Raw genomic sequence first — 16108 nt, forward strand, 5'->3', positions numbered from 1 at the left:
CAAACACACTGATTGTGCACAGATTCCAGTTATCTGAACAGTGCACCAGTGTGTAATCTTGGAATAAAGCCCCATTGGACTTGATTGAACTGCTTCTGAGTATATTTTTTGTTTTTAAATTGCTTTGTCCTGCCCTGACACCTTATGGTAAAGGATGGGTGGTGGTAATGATGATAAGTATTATTATTATTATTATTATTATTATTATTATTATTATTATTTGGGGGGACCCAAGGCCTAGTGCGGGTGGCACTGTGGGTTAAACCACAGAGCCTAGGGCTTGCCGATCAGAAGGTCAGCGGTTTGAATCCCCATGACAGGGTGAACTCCCATTGTTTGGTTCCAGCTCCTGCCCACCTAGCAGTTCGAAAGCACATCAAGTGCAAGTAGATAAATGGGTACCACTCCAGCGGGAAGGTAAACGGCATTTCCGTGCTGCTCTGGTTCACCAGAAGCGGCTTTGTCATGCTGGCCACATGACCTGGAAGCTGTACGCCGGCTCCATCGGCCAATAAAGAGAGATGAGTGCCGCAACCCCAGAGTCGGTCATGACTGGACCTAATGGTCAGGGGTCCCTTTACCCTTTACCTTTAAGGCCTAGGGGCCAAATACAGCCCTCCAGACCCTCTGTCTGATCCTCTCTCCCTAGCCACACCCTTTCTCCCCAGATGACACTCCTCACCAGCCCTGCTTTGCACTCCCCTTGAGTGTCTTTGCTTGGTTGGGATGTGTCCTCTGATAATTGCTCTTGCTTGCCTGGATGGAGGGCAGAGAGGGATATGTAAGTATGTGTAGAAACTAGTCTACTGTACAAAGGGGAAAGGTATAGCAGCTGCTCAGCCCATGTTTGCCTCTGACCCCACCCACTACTGACATGTGGCTCTGGGAAAGTTCCCCGGGAAGAGAGTGCAGCCCTCTATCTGAAAAGGGTTCCTCACCCCTCTATTTGATGGTTCTTCACTAAAAGGGAGAGATGAACTTCAGTGCAATAGGCCTGAACAATAGTCAAAGCAATCCCAAATGAGCATAGTACAGTTGTAAAATATTTACTGTACTCACGCTGACCTAGCAAAAGAATGTGACAGCTCTCAGTAGCAGTTCCTTGGTCTATGAGGATTATTTCTACAGTGAGTAGATACACACCACACACACACACACACACACACACACACACACACACACACACACTACAGAGTTTTCAGTAGTACTCTTCTGCCACCTTCATTGGGGATTAGAATGTGCAGAATCTTCTGGCAGTCATCAGATCCTGCAGCTGGTGAGCACTCCCTTCTGTCTCTGTGTGTTGCTGATATGACTACTGGTATCAGTGGCGGTACAAGTGATGTGCCCTGCTCATGCTGAACATCAACATTCAGAAGCTTTTATTTTGCCCCTCTTCCAGTTTCTAGTGAAGAACCATAGAATCAGACAAATTAATTCCACAGTCAACTCTACATCAGCCCAGTTTGAGCTTTAGGGCTGGGACTACTTGAAAGACAATGGCAGATTCTGGGGAAGTACGTGAGCATCCACACTTCCTGTCTCCCTTACATCTCTGTCCCATCTGAAACAGAATGTCCACGCACATACCCCAGAACTCTCTGCATTAGAAAAGTCACAAAGGAATATGGATGCAGGAAGTGTGAAACATCCAAACTTCCTGCTCCTTCCAAATGTCTCTCCAGACCTGTGTCTCTCCAGATGTTTTTCTGGACTACAACTGACATTAGCCCCGAAATGTATAACCATTGGTCAGGGATGATGATGGGAGTTGTTGTCTGACATCATCTGGAGAGCCACAGGTTCCTCACTCTGGTTGTCTGCGTTACAGATGAAGACCACTTTTCATATTAGCTAGTTCAAATTAGCAATGTCTGATATTCAGGAGTCCCAAGAAGAGTTTGTATAGCAGGGATAGCAGCTATGGCCCTTCAGATCTTGCTAGACTACAACTCCCATCAACCCAGCCTACATGACCATTGGTCAGGCGCTGGTAGGAGCTATAGTCCAATTACATCTGGAGGACTACAGGCCCTCCCTCTTTGAGGAAGAGAGTCAACTCTATTTACTTTCAGGGTGGGGCATGCACTTCTTTATCCACATGGGTGAGACTTCCCCATAGTCTCCTGACAAACTACTCCAGCCATGTCTTGAGAATTGGACAATGTAGATTTGGCCAATCTGATACTTTCACAAGTTGGCACCTCCTGTCTTCTGTGGTTTGGTAATGGAAGGGGTTCTTTTATTGTTCCAACTCACATGAGAGCTGCGACTCCATTGAAGTATTCCTTGGTCATCTTGGTGGTATGTCTTCCAGTGCCGATAGACTTTTGCACCACTCCATCCTGTCCATTTCTACCGGTTGTGTCCAATAACCCTCTAAATGTTCTGTTGATGTGTGCCTGACCTGTTAATGCTCCTTTTGCCCCATGTCCATAGGCCACATACCGAAGACTTCAGTATGGATTCATCCCTTTCACAGTAAGTGAGCTCCAAACTGCATGCGCTTCAAGAAGGCAACAGTACTCTGGTTTGAGAAACTCATTTGCATTCTATTCTTCTTAAGGTTATTCACTGAGGATTGTGAGTGAAAGTGAAAGAATGTGAGCAGTTTTTAAGCAAGGGGCCAGAAGCTTAAATTGGTTTCAAACTATTAAAACCAGAACTGGGACTTTCACAAGTGTTATGTAACAACATCTGTTCCATGCATTTGAGGAATAATAATAATAATTTTATTTATACCCCACCCTTCCCAGTCAAGACCGGGCTCAGGGCGGCTAACAACAAAAATATCAATGCAAGTATAAAAGAAACAATTCAATTAAAATGCAGATTAATACAATGTTAAAATTCAATTTTAAAATGAAAAATCTACAAGTAAGATAAAACCATTATAAGATAAAACCTTAGGGGAGCGTAACCCCGGGGTCAGACTGCATCAGTCCAAAGGCCAAGCGGAACAGCTCTGTCTTGCAGGTCCTATGAAAAGATGACAAATCCCATAGGGCCCTAGTCTCCTGAGACAGAGCGTTCCACCAGGTCGGGGCCAGTACTGAGTCCTGGTCCTGGTCGAGGCCAGCCTAACCACCTTGTGACTCAGGATCTCCAGTATGTTATGGATCTTTTAGTGTGGCAGTGCCAACTCTCTGGGACTTCTTGCCTGTTGATATTAGGCAGTCCCTTCATTGTATCACTTTCAACACCTGCTGAAAACTTTTTAGTTTAGGTCAGCTAATTCAGACATGTAATTTTATTATATATATTTGTTTTTTAAACAGTTGATTTTATCTTACGATTTGATAACTTTATTATGTCTAGTTGTTTTCAAAGACTGTTGATTAAATTAGTATTTCCTTAATGAGTATTTCATATTGTTTCATGTAAACTTGCTTAGAGGTACGGTATGTTTGTTGATCGTTATAGAAATCTTGTTAAGTAAACAAACTTCCATTTCCTCTCCCTGGGGGATTCTGCCAACTGTAGTTCTATGATGTGGAAAAGATTTAGAGATCACTAATGAACTCTGAGTGTATCACCGGACTACAGTTCCCAGGATTCTTTGGGGGAAGCCATGTCGGCTAAACATATATAAAACAGGCCGTAGATCAGGCATCCCCAAACTGTGGCCCTCCAGATGTTTTGGCCTACAACTCCCATGATCCCTAGCTAACAGGACCAGTGGTCAGGGATTATGGGAACTGTAGTCCAAAACATCTGGAGGGCCGAAGTTTGGGGGTGCCTGCTGTAGATCCCCAAGACTGTAGATCACAGTCTTTCCTGAGAATGCTCCCATCAACATTTTTTTTCTTTCTGTATCTTTAGTGACTTTTCCTCTATAACTCTCTGCTTTATACCATACGAGTCATTAGCCTACATTCATTATGTAAGAAAGAATTTGTGTGTTTTCCTTGCTTACTGTCAGGGCTGGCAAGGAATATATAACTCTCTGTCTCAGAGAACATAGATGCCCAATAGGGTGATGACTTTTTCAATTTTTTTCTCAAAAATTATTTCCTGTAGCACAAATGGATGAACGTTTGCCTATTAATGACTAAAGTGAGGTTTATTCCATTGAAATATTTAAAAAAGGTTATGCACAAACCATTTTTTTGTATGCCGTTTTACCATTTCATAAAATTGTATTAACAATTCTACATATATTTCGTATCAAGTTTGGAAACAACACCACATTCCACAATGGGGAGTGTTCTTAGCAACATAGGGTATACAAATGTCACACCTGCACAAGGTAAAAGCCCCTTTTTGGGACCTCAAAACTCAGCCAGCAGACCCTGCCGGGCATGCTGCGAAAAGAACCTACAGGAGAGGTAGCAAAACATTGTCCTCTAGTGGCATCTATACTGTTACTGCAGCTAAAAAAAAAGCTTCCTTGTGTGTTTGATGACCCTATAAAATGTTGTATATATGTGACTCTAAAGCTTGGGTTCAATTTTATATCTGCTTACAGTGACTTCAAAAATGGTCAAAAAACTGATAAATAAAATTTTTAAAATCATTTTGTGTGTGAGGTTTTTTTTTTAATCAAATCTCTTTGAAAGTAAGATTTTATCTAATCTTTAATGAAAGCTCATCAAATTATGATACAGGGAAATGAGGTTGTAAAAAAGTCATCACACTAATGCCCAACCTATGAAGATTCATCCTCACAGGCAAGCACTTTTTCAGCAGCCACAATGGACATTTCTCAGATGGTCTCTCAAGATTATTTCTGTTGGGAGTGAAGCAACAACACTCGCAATAGACAGTTGACAGTTGACAGAAAGACAACTTATTCTTCCCTCACTGATTCCTTCTTGAGTAACTGTATGTAGATTTAATTTTTTTAAAAATTGTCCAGTAGCACCTTAGACTAAGACCAACTAAGTTTGTTCTGGGTATGAGCTTTCGTGTGCATGCACACTTCTTCAGATACCATGTGGTACAGTATGTGGATTCCTTCAGTAGCACCTTAAAGACCAACTAAGTTTATATTTTGGTATGAGCTTTCGTGTGCATGCACACTTCTTCAGATATATTCTTCATTATATAAATAATGACTTTCGTGCATGCACACGAAAGCTCATACCAAAATATAAACTTAGTTGGTCTTTAAGGTGCTACTGAAGGAATTTTTTTTTTATTTTGCTTCGACTCAGACCAACACGGCTACCTACCTGTAACTAGTATGTGGATTGTTTTGGCTCTCAGGCTTCACTTCCTTCCTGCTGCTTCTTTAATGTTAGTGTCATAAGGTTATTATGACTCCATTTTTACCGTATAAAAGCTTGTACTTAGAATGGCTTTGTTTGCCAGGAGTAATAAACCTTAAGCTCGTATTCTTTCAACCAGCTGTCTTGCCAGACTAGTCATGTCTGTACTGCACGGTGATATATACTAAGTACCTACAATTTCAGCCTGCAGGTTTTGACTGAAGCCCCAGCAAGTAAAAAATATATAGAAGAAACTAGGACCATGGTCTCTCTCAAATACATTTCATCTCAGGGAAATCAGTTCTGAAAGTGGAGTGTGTCTGTTGGATCATCAGACCAGCCACCTTACATATCTCTGACCCCTTCTTTCAGGCCTGGGGGTATGTACAGTGGTAGAGCATCTGCTCTGCATGCAGACGTTCTCAGGTTCAATCCCTGGCATCACCAGGTAGGACTGGGAGAGACAATAGTGAGCAAAATAGGGCAATGTTTTAGCTTCCTATGTTCTTTGAAAGGTACGGGCTGTAGCTTGGTGGTAGAAAATCTGCTTTGCATGCAAAAAGTCCCAGGTTCAATATCTTGCAGATTGTGCTTTAACATGGGCCCTGGATCTGAAAAGACTAGTGCCTGCTATTGCTGTATACCAGTATTGCATCCCCAGAGAAAGCAGCTGTTTGCAATTAACTGCTGGAGAACAGATGTCACCCCTTCCATTTATGAAAGTAGCAGTTGTTAAATAGATTTGGGGATTCAATGGAATATTGTCCAATAAATTCATCAAATGCTGGGGCTAATTATGTTGCTGCATGTGGCTCCATGCATTTGGCTTGACAATGATGTGTCATTTTTTACTTACAAGGAAGTGCTCAACAAAATTGGTGGTGATGTGGCTATATGGCAAGGGACTTCGGGCAGTTACCAGTTACTTGAAATAAATGCTGCTATGGGCTGTTCATTTTCAAGCGGCCTCATTAGTCTCCTCCATGGGCATATCAGTTTCTTCCAGTTTCCTGTGAGTGCTTGAGACTACAACTCCCATCAGCCCTGGGACAATGGCCCATCAATATTTAAAGGTCCAATTACAGAAGATAAAATTCTAGAGGCAATAAAAAGAGGAAAAAATGGGAAAGTGCCGGGGCCTGATGGCTTACCTATTAGTTACTATAAAAAACTAAGCCAACAACTAATCCCTCCTCTCAAGGAGGTGATGAACAACATAATGACAAAGGGACAACTGCCGAAAACCTGGGAAGAAGCACACATCACTCTTATACATAAACAAGGTTCTGATCCAACTAATGTTAAGAACTACAGGCCAATATCACTGCTTAACAATGATTATAAATTATTTACAAATATATTGGTGCAAAGATTTAAAGTGATACTGGCACAACAAATTCACCATGATCAGAACGGATTCCTACCTGGACACCAGGTAGGAGAAATATTCTAAATATAATCGAATACCTAGAAACTAAAATAAATAAACAAGCGGCTCTGATTTTCATCGATGCCGAAAAGGCATTCGATAATGTATCTTGGCTCTTCATGAGAAAAAATCTTGAAATGATGGGGGTAGGTGAAACATTCAGAAGATGTGTAGGAGCGATATATAAAGAACAACAGGCAAAATTAATTATAAATAATGACTTAACAGAAAGTTTCCATATTTCTAAAGGGACAAGGCAAGGCTGCCCTTTATCGCCTCTTCTTTTTATAGCAACATTAGAAATATTGCTCCAGAAAATAAGAAAAACACCAAGCATCACAGGAATTAAACACGGCACAAGAGAATATAAAACGAAGGCGTTTGCAGATGACGTAGTTTTAACGTTATAAGATCTTCAAACTGCAGTGCCGGAGGCCTTGAAAGCAATTGAAGAATTCAGAACATTGGCCGGCTTAAAATTAAATAGAAATAAAACAAAAATGATGTTTAGAAATGTAAGAGTGGAGCAAATAGATCAGATTCAAACAGAAACGGGAATAACGGCTACAAAAAAGGTAAAATATTTGGGCATTTGGCTATCCCCCAAAAATGTAAATTTATTTAAGGACAATTACTTAACAACTTGGAAAGAGGTCAAACTGAACCTGGAAGTATGGAGTAAACTGAAGTTGTCTTGGCTGGGAAGAATGTCAGTAATTAAAATGATGGTACTTCCCAAAATGTTATTCTTATTTCAAACAGTACCAATTATTACGGGAAACAACCATTTCAAGGACTGGCAGAAGGTAATTACGAGATTCATCTGGCAAGGCAAGAAGCCCAGAGTAAAATATAAAATCCTAACTGACAAAAAAGAAAGGGAAGGCTTCTCATTACCTGACCTTAAACTATATTACGAGTCATCATGTATAGTATGGTTGAAGGAATGGTTGAAATTAGACAATGCAGAAGTGCTTAGAGGGATTTCAAAATCGGTATGGCTGGCATGCGTATCTTGGGTACGATAAGGTGAGGGTACATAAGGATTTTTTAAACCACTGTGTAAAAAAAAAATCGTTATTCGAAGTCTGGTCCAAATATAAAGAATGGTTTGAAAGGAAAACGCCAGGTTGGCTATCACCCCAGGAGGCCCTGTCAGTGAAAAAAATAAACATGAAAACAAAATGGTTAACGTATAGAGATAACCTGACAGAGCAAGACAATGAGCTAAAGATGAAACCATATGAAGAACTTAAAGAACATCTACAGGGCTGGTGGGAATACCAACAAATATACAGTGTGTTCACAAAGGATAGGAAATCAAAAGGATTTGAGCATTCTAAGACAATATTAGAAAAAACAGTATTATCAAGTGAGGGGAAAAACATCTAAAATTTATGATTTCCTACTGGAATGGAACACTGAAGATGAAGAAACAAAGAGTGTGATGATTGAATGGGCGATGGATCTGAGACACAATATAGAATATGCAGAGTGGTTTAAACTATGGAATGTAGGAATGAAATTTACGGCTTGCACAATCTTAAAAGAAAATATGTACAAAATGATATACAGGTGGTACCTTACACCAACTAAGCTATACAAAATGTACAAGTCAGGAGATACAAAATGTTGGAAATGTAAATCTAAGGAAGGCAACTTCATACACATGTGGTGGTCCTGTGAAAGAGTCAAGAAATATTGGGAGGATATATATAATGAGATCAAAAAGATTCTTAAATATACAATAAAAAAGAAGCCGGAGGCATTCCTGTTGGGAATGGTGGGGAAAGATGTTGCGAAGGATGATGTGAAATGGTTCCTATATGCGACTACAGGAGCGAGGGTAATTCTAGCTCAGGTCTGGAAACAAGAGTTAATTCCATCAGTAGAAGACTGGAGAAAGAAAATGATGGAATATCTGGAAATTGCAAAACTAATATCGAGAATAAGACAGCAAGGCAGCAGGGTGTACATGAAAGAATGGGGAAAATTTATAGCATATATAGATAAGATAGTTGAGACAAAATAATATCTTAAATAAGAAATTACTCACAGAAGGAAACAAACCCACAACAACAAATTAGAAATCTTCATTGGACATACAGATAGAAAATACAAGTACAATGTATAGTAAATAAATAAATACGCATATATATATATATATATATATATTTATATATATACAAAAAGAGGATTAAACAAGAAAATATAAGTACAAAAAGAAAGAGGATGAAGGTTTAAAAACGATATGAATAATGTTGAAAATAGACTGAAACGATAAGGAATGTTATACCGCGCAACCAAACACATGAATATAAAAACAGCAGAAGAAAGTAGTGTGGAAGTCGATCATCGGGAATTTTTGTAACTTTAGGTTTGAACTTTAAGAGTTGTTGTTATTATTACTATACTAAGTTGAATTTTCATTTGAGAATTATAGAGAATTTGTAATGAATGTAATGAGCCCAAATGTTTGATAATGGAATATGTGGTATGCGGAAACTAATAAAAATTAATTTATTTTTTTTTAAAAAAAGGTCCACAGGTTCTCCATCCCTGTTCTAGCCTTCCAGGAGTGGGGAACCTGCAGCTCTCCTGATGTGGTAGGGTGGCAACTCCCACCAAGCCCTGGCCAATGGTTAATCAGCAGGGCCATTGGTTCCCCACCTTGTCTATCAGGACCTGAGAGCTGTGCGCTCACAGTCAGAACTACGGTAGTTCTTTGTAGCCTTAAAAGCAGAAGGGTCCAAGGGTTCTGAAAGTTGAATATCTAGTCCGGGAGTTTACACAGTAGGGGAAACCTTGCAATCTGCTTGTACCCCTGCCTAGAGTATCCACCTGGATTCAATCTTCATGGAGAGGTTGGAAGGAACTATCAGTTCAGCAACACTGGAAGCAGAGACTTGAAAGTTCCCAGTTCGCTCTCAGCCTTCCTTGGAACAGTTTGCTCACTTGGAACTATCTGTGGTGCTGAAACTACCAGCCTGTTTAATTCTATTGTGTCCTGGACAGGCCATGTAATTATACAGTATGGAGGAAAAAAAATAGAAAGTCCCTTAATGGAATCCATGAGCCTAACAACTTTAGCCAAATCACATCCACCTCCCAAACCCTGGTGACCTTCTAAAAACAATAGCTAGGAACAATCATCCTCTGATTTTCTGCAGTTTATGCACTGTCGGCAGCAGAGGTGATAGAAGTTTTAATAGCAATCTGGAATGGAGCGCTTGAATATGATAGGATTGCAGCATAAGGGGGGGGTATTAACCCTTTTCCTCTCTGCCTATTTCCTGATAATAAAAACCTCACCCATTTTTGTTCTGCAGAGGAAAACACACAGGTATGATAGTTTTGCCCTAAGGGGCACCTCATGTAGTCTAGAACTGATTTTACCTCCATTCCATGGATGTGTATGTGGGTGTGTGGGTGTGTTCTTATGCTCTTATGATTCCAATTGCATTCAAAACATTTGCAGTTTGTGTCCTTGACTCTTTGGCGCATTTGTTTTAAAAATATACCACATGGCATTATTTCTATTTGAATAACTGTTCAGGTGCTGCAGATTGAAAATGTGGAGCAGACCTGAAACATTTGGGAGGCACCCAAGCTTTCAGAATTAAGGAGGAGAGATGCTGGCTTAATAATAATTCTCAGAGGGCATGACTTTCTTTTTAGTATCAAGGAACATCCCTTACCATTTGTGTAATCTTTTTGTTTACACAAAAGGCTTTGGAGCAGAAAATTCATACTGATCTGTTGTTATTATTATTATTGTACTGATTAGTCAAAATACTGACCATGGGTAGAGAACTTTAATTGCCCTCCAGAAGTTTCTGGATTCCAACATGCATCACCCCGACCACTGGCCATGCCGAGTGGGACTGATAGGAGCTGGAGTACAACAGCATCAGAAGACTGCAGATTCTCCACCAGTGAGATATACTTTAGTAAGGATGTCAAGGTATAAAGATGGGTTGCTGGCTTATGTTGTTGTTGTTTAGTCGTTTAGTCGTGTCCGACTCTTCATGACCCCATGGACCAGAGCACACCAGGCACTCCTGTCTTGCACTGCCTCCCGCAGTTTGGTCAAACTCATGTTCGTAGCTTTGAGAACACTGTCCGACCATCTTGTCCTCTGTCGTCCCCTTCTCCTAGTGCCCTCCATCTTTCTCAGCATCAGGGTCTTTTCCAGGGAGTCTTCTCTTCTCATGAGGTGGCCAAAGTATTGGAGCCTCAGCTTCAGGATCTGTCCTTCCTGCTGGCATATATGGCAGATGTAAAAGACTCTACTGATTTAGTTGTTTCAATTAGTTTTTACTTGGCTTTGTACATTTCCTTTCTTGTTCTTTTTAGTAGTTGCTGATAAAAACAAATCCTGTAATGGGGTTTTAAATTTAGATATGTAACTTGTTGAATTGTACTTAGCAATGATTTTATTTCTTGGGGTGATTGCTAGATTTTCCTTTTTTAAAATCAATTTATCCTTAAGTGGGTTTCTTTTGTTCCTCACCTCATTCATTATATAATGAACATATTTCCTTTTCCCCCCTATTGTGATGATCTATGGTTAATCCAAGCAGCACAGCCTGGGGCAAGACCTCCAACTGACTACCGAGAGGGCATCAGCATAAAAGTCTCATCAGCAACAGAGCCAACATGAGCAGACCAGGGTATCCGGGGCCAAGACTGGTCATTTCCTACCTTCCTACCTTATTTTCCAAAAGATGTTATAGTTAGTAACTGGCCAGCCAGGCACGTACATGGTCACAGATGCTCATGTTATCATTTTCATGTTAAATCTCTCTCATATCTATTTATTGATCTATTGACCTATTGACCTATCAATACACACACACACACACACACACACAGAGAGAGAGAGAGAGAGAGAGAGAGAGAGAGAGAGAGAGAGAGAGAGAGAGAGAGAGAGAGAGAGAGAGAGAGAGAGAGAGAGAGGACTGTCACCCCTGCTTGCTCTGCTCGCAACACTGCCTCCCCCTTTGTTAACTTCCCATTAGCTCCCTTGACCAACCCTCTCCCATCTCAACACGTCACCCACTTTCTTGCCTATTCCCTCCACAGCTTGCCCCAACACCATTTAAAGGAGGGGGAGGCAGTTCACATAGCATCCTTATGGAATAACTAGCTGGCCCGACCACACATTACTGTGGCGCAGTCTGTTAAATGGACCCTCAGAGTCCCCCTTCAGACTCTCCTCACCTTCAGAGTCCCCCTTCATTTTGTTGAAATGTTTTATGTGTGTTCTTTTTACACAGGCTCATCCCTGTGACTCCCCCCACCCTGTCCCGACCCATGAGCATAGCTGCCACGTTTTCCCTTTTCTCACGAGGAAGCCTATTCAGCATAAGGGAACTGTCAGCAAAAGGGAGAACTTGACAGTTATGCCCATGAGCTATCTCATTCCCTCCTCCCCCCACCCCCGGCTCATCCCTGTGGTTGTCCCCACCCTGTCCCGAGCCATGAGGTGTACCATCCCCTCCTCCCCCCACCCCCGGCTTATCCCTGTGGCTGGGCATACCCTGTTCCAACCCATGAATCCCGTCCCCTCCCCCCCCACCCCAGCTCATCCCTGTGATTGGGCCCACCCTGTCCCGACCCATGACCTATCCCGCCCCCTCCCCCCATCCCCCACCCAGGCAAGCCCCCACCTCCATTCAGCCCAGTCTGGAAAGCCGAGCCGAGATGCTGTGTTGAGGGGAGCTTTCCTAGGTGCAGTACCAGTGCAGCCGTCGCTAGAGGGCACTGTTTGGCAGCATCTCTTGTGCTCCCAGCATGCACTTGAGGGTGATTTGTGAGTTCTGGAACACGGTTTTTTGGGGGGTTTGCATGGCCCAGGTGTGACATTTGTCTACGCAACTTGTATATGGTCACTCTCATATTCGCTTTGGACGTTGTGTCAAAATTTGAACGTAATCGGTCAAGCGGTTTCAGAGAAAAGTGGACACCCACCCACATGCCCAGTTTACATTTATATATATATATAGATGGAGATGGGGGGGGCAAAATTGTAAATAGATGTGAACATTGTTTACCACAAGCATTCCTCTCTTCGCTTTCCTGCCCAGCCATGTGTGCATATGAACCCCCCCCCCCAAAAAAACCCACCTCTGCTTTTCTTCTCCATCCCCCCCCCCACTCCTTGGATATTTTTCTCTTCCCATACATATAAATCATAACTGAAGGAAAGGATTTTGGATCCCTTCTCCTGGCTCCTTCCCAACAGCTGGTCACCTCCGAGCACTTCATTAAATGACTCCTTTTATAGCTCTCTTCTTTCCTTTCCTATCTTTTCTCACCAGCAGTTTAAAGTATGTGCAGCATCATGTACTGCTGGCACAGCTGCTAGTGTTGCTATAGGATTGGGGGTGGCAGCATTGAGTTGCATTAAGTCTCTGGGTCCCAACCAAGGTTGTGAGTTCATATCTGTAACGTGGTAGTTTGTAGTAGAAGAGACTGCTGAAATGGCCAAAACAGTCTCCTTGCTAAGTCAGTGTCTCTGAGCAGGTCTGTCATCACCTTGGTTACATGGCCAAAGAGCTGGTCATGTTGTCATACTCCTTGATGATGCTTCCAAAAGGAGGAGGTGAGACTTTCTCCTAACAGCTCGCCTGGCTGGAGACCACATCATCATGTAGGCATGTGAACAAGAGCTTGCCATGGTTATTTGCCTGGCCTGAATATGGCAGCTGGAAAAGAGACACAGAAGCTTGTCTAGCTGTGTGCTGAATCCAAAGCTATGGCCTTGGGAAACCCTCCTAGAAATCTAATGAGGAAGCAAGTTCTGTTGAAGTGTTTTCTGTGAGCTCTTCCACCTTGTTCTCGGTTGCAGACATGTGTACCGTAAATAAAAATCATATATCTTAAAGACTCCACAGTATCCAGCACTCTTCATCCATAGGAAACTACACCCTGGATAAATGCTGGAAACCATGTTGTCTCTCCCAGTGTGGTGTAGTGGTTAAGAGGGCTGGACTCGTAATCTGGTGAACTGGGTTCGCTTCCCCGCTCCTCCACATGCAGCTGCTGGGTGACCTTGGGCTAGTCAGACTTCTCTGAAGTCTCTCAGCCCCACTCACCTCACAGAGTGTTTGTTGTGGGGGAGGAAGGGAAAGGAGAATGTTAGCCGCTTTGAGACTCCTTAGGGTAGTGATAAAGTGGGATATCAAATCCAAACTCTTCTTCTTCTTCTTCTTCTTCTTCTTCTTCTTCTTCTTCTTCTTCTTCTTCTTCTTCTTCTTCTTCTTCTTCTTCTTCTTCTTCTTCTTCTTCTTCTTCTTCTTCCCTGCACAGATTGTGGTGCAAGCAAATGTATTTTATGGGTATCATCAGTAGAACTATGTCTCGTTAGCTAATACAAGGCATGGGTGGGTTTGTGTTATGTATTTTATTTATGGTTACATTTGTAACTTAATGATCAGGGGTCCTTTACCTTTTTACTGTTTTAACACTTGCAGGCTGACAAATGTAAATCTGTTGAGCGGTAGCTGTGACAGAATACTGGTCCCCTCCCTCCTGAGGAACTCCAGGGAAAAGTGTAACAAAGGCAGAACAGCAATTGATGTGTGCTCAAAATGGTTGTTTGTTTTTCAAAGGATGCTTCCCAACATGAATGCATTGTTCAAAGTATCTATAGTCATGACCATGCTAACTAATGGGAATTGAAGTGCAGCAACAGCCGGGGGGGGGGTCCACAGCTTACATGAACATTTGAAGTGTCTCAGACTCTCTTGTTTGCATCTTTGAGCTGGTACTGTGGGCGCCACACCCTCTCTCCACTCTCAGTAGAACTAATATGAGCCTTGAAAAGTACATAGAGCTGGCAAAGGAAGTGGGAAAGACAGCCTCTTCCAACTTCCTCCTTCAGCTTCATGAACTTTTCAAGGGATCAAAGGGTAACCATTCTCAGCAGCTCAGGACCAAAGGGGCAGTGAGTACCGGTATGTATGTTTGGGGGAACGACACAATGGGCACCACCACTCTCTCACCACCACTCTCTCCACTCCTCCTCAGCCTGCTACATAAACAAACATTGTTGATTCATTTTTAGTGTTTGATGTGTTTAGATGTTGGTTGTAACCAGTGCTTTCCACCACCACCCCAAAAAATGTGTAGGGGTACTCTCATTTTCCTACTCATATTGAAATACTGCCCCTCAATGAGGCCAAACTCAGTTTCACAAAATGTTTAGGGGTATGCGTATTCCTGCTCCCCCCCCACCCCCGAAAAAGTGCTGGTTGTAACTAATGAGCTGCTTCTTGCTTGAATAAAATGGAATTGCTGCTTGTATTTAAGACATCTTTTTTTAAAAAAAAACCTGCAATAAGTAAGGATGGCAATTATTTATCTTCTAAATAAGACAAAAGGTTTTAAAAGAAAAGTGTCAACGCCAAGCTTTTGGCTCTCTTCCCCCCCAAAAATGTTCTCATTGGCCACTATGCAGAAACTGAAAAAGTCTGGTGCAAAGTAGGATATTGTTGTGCTTTCTATATCATATACTCATCACTCTCATTGGGATATCTTTTTGGATTTTTTGGTCTGCTTATATATGTGTGGAAATTAGGAGTGATGAATTATGCTTATTGCTAATGTGAACTGATGGTGCAACTTTATTTTTTTTTCCCTGTTAAATTTGTAGTGTGTGTGTGTGTGTGTGTGTGTGCGTGCATGTGTAAAGTTTGTTGCATAGCAGGGGTGGCCACTTGATAGCCCTGGAGCTGCATGTTGCTATCCATCATGAAGGGACACTGCCTGGTCCCCGGTGACCCTATGAGGAAATGTTTGCAAGTTGTAAGGACCCTGTGTTTCAGTGCTATAAGATTAGGCATGGGTGTGGAGAAACGTCTCCCTTTCTCATAATAAATATAACTTAGAGACATCCAATGAAACTGAGTTTCATTCACAAAGGTGTTGAATTGGCTCCCACGAGAAACAGTGATGGCTACCGACTTGCAGTGGCTTTTAAAGAGGATTAGGCAAATTCACAGGGGGTATTGATAAGGATATCAATGGATACTAGCCACAGCGGCTATGTTCTCGCCCACTTTAGGAGACAGCCTGCTTCTGAACACCAGTTGCTGAGAATCAGAAGTGGGGGAAGCTGCATTCAGGCCTTGCTTGCGGGCTGCCCATTGGAGCATCTGGTTGGCCACTGTGGAGGTTGCTGGACTAGATGGGCCTTCAGAATGATCCAGCGGGGCTTTTCATGTCTTCTTAATGCTGAATCTCCTCTTTAGATTTTGCATGTAACATCGAAATGTCCATATCATTCCCTCGATACTAATAGCAAAATCAGTGGGAGAGTTGCCACACTGTGACCAAAACAGGATGGCATGTGGCCATTGCAAGAGAACCAGCAGAGGTTGCGTGTTTGTCTAGTTTTTCAGAGACAATATCTGTCCATAAGGCCCCATCTCTCCCCCCCTAAATAAATAAATAAATGGAGGGG

The 16108-nt window shown here is 42.1% G+C and overlaps 1 protein-coding gene across 1 annotated transcript in view; it reads left to right on the plus strand.

The window, feature by feature from the left end:
- The window catches only part of KCNT1 (potassium sodium-activated channel subfamily T member 1), a 124375-nt gene that overhangs the window by 37748 nt on the left and 70519 nt on the right, over positions 1–16108 (plus strand). Inside the window, exon 2 of the mRNA XM_088664964.1 lies at positions 2440–2481. Within this exon, the coding sequence (XP_088521090.1) occupies positions 2440–2481 (42 nt within the window). The remainder of the gene's footprint in view (positions 1–2439; positions 2482–16108) is intronic.

Source organism: Zootoca vivipara, chromosome Z2 (assembly GCF_965207765.1).
Source record: "Zootoca vivipara chromosome Z2, rZooViv2.hap1.1, whole genome shotgun sequence".
In the NCBI taxonomy this organism is placed as follows: domain Eukaryota; kingdom Metazoa; phylum Chordata; class Lepidosauria; order Squamata; family Lacertidae; genus Zootoca; species Zootoca vivipara.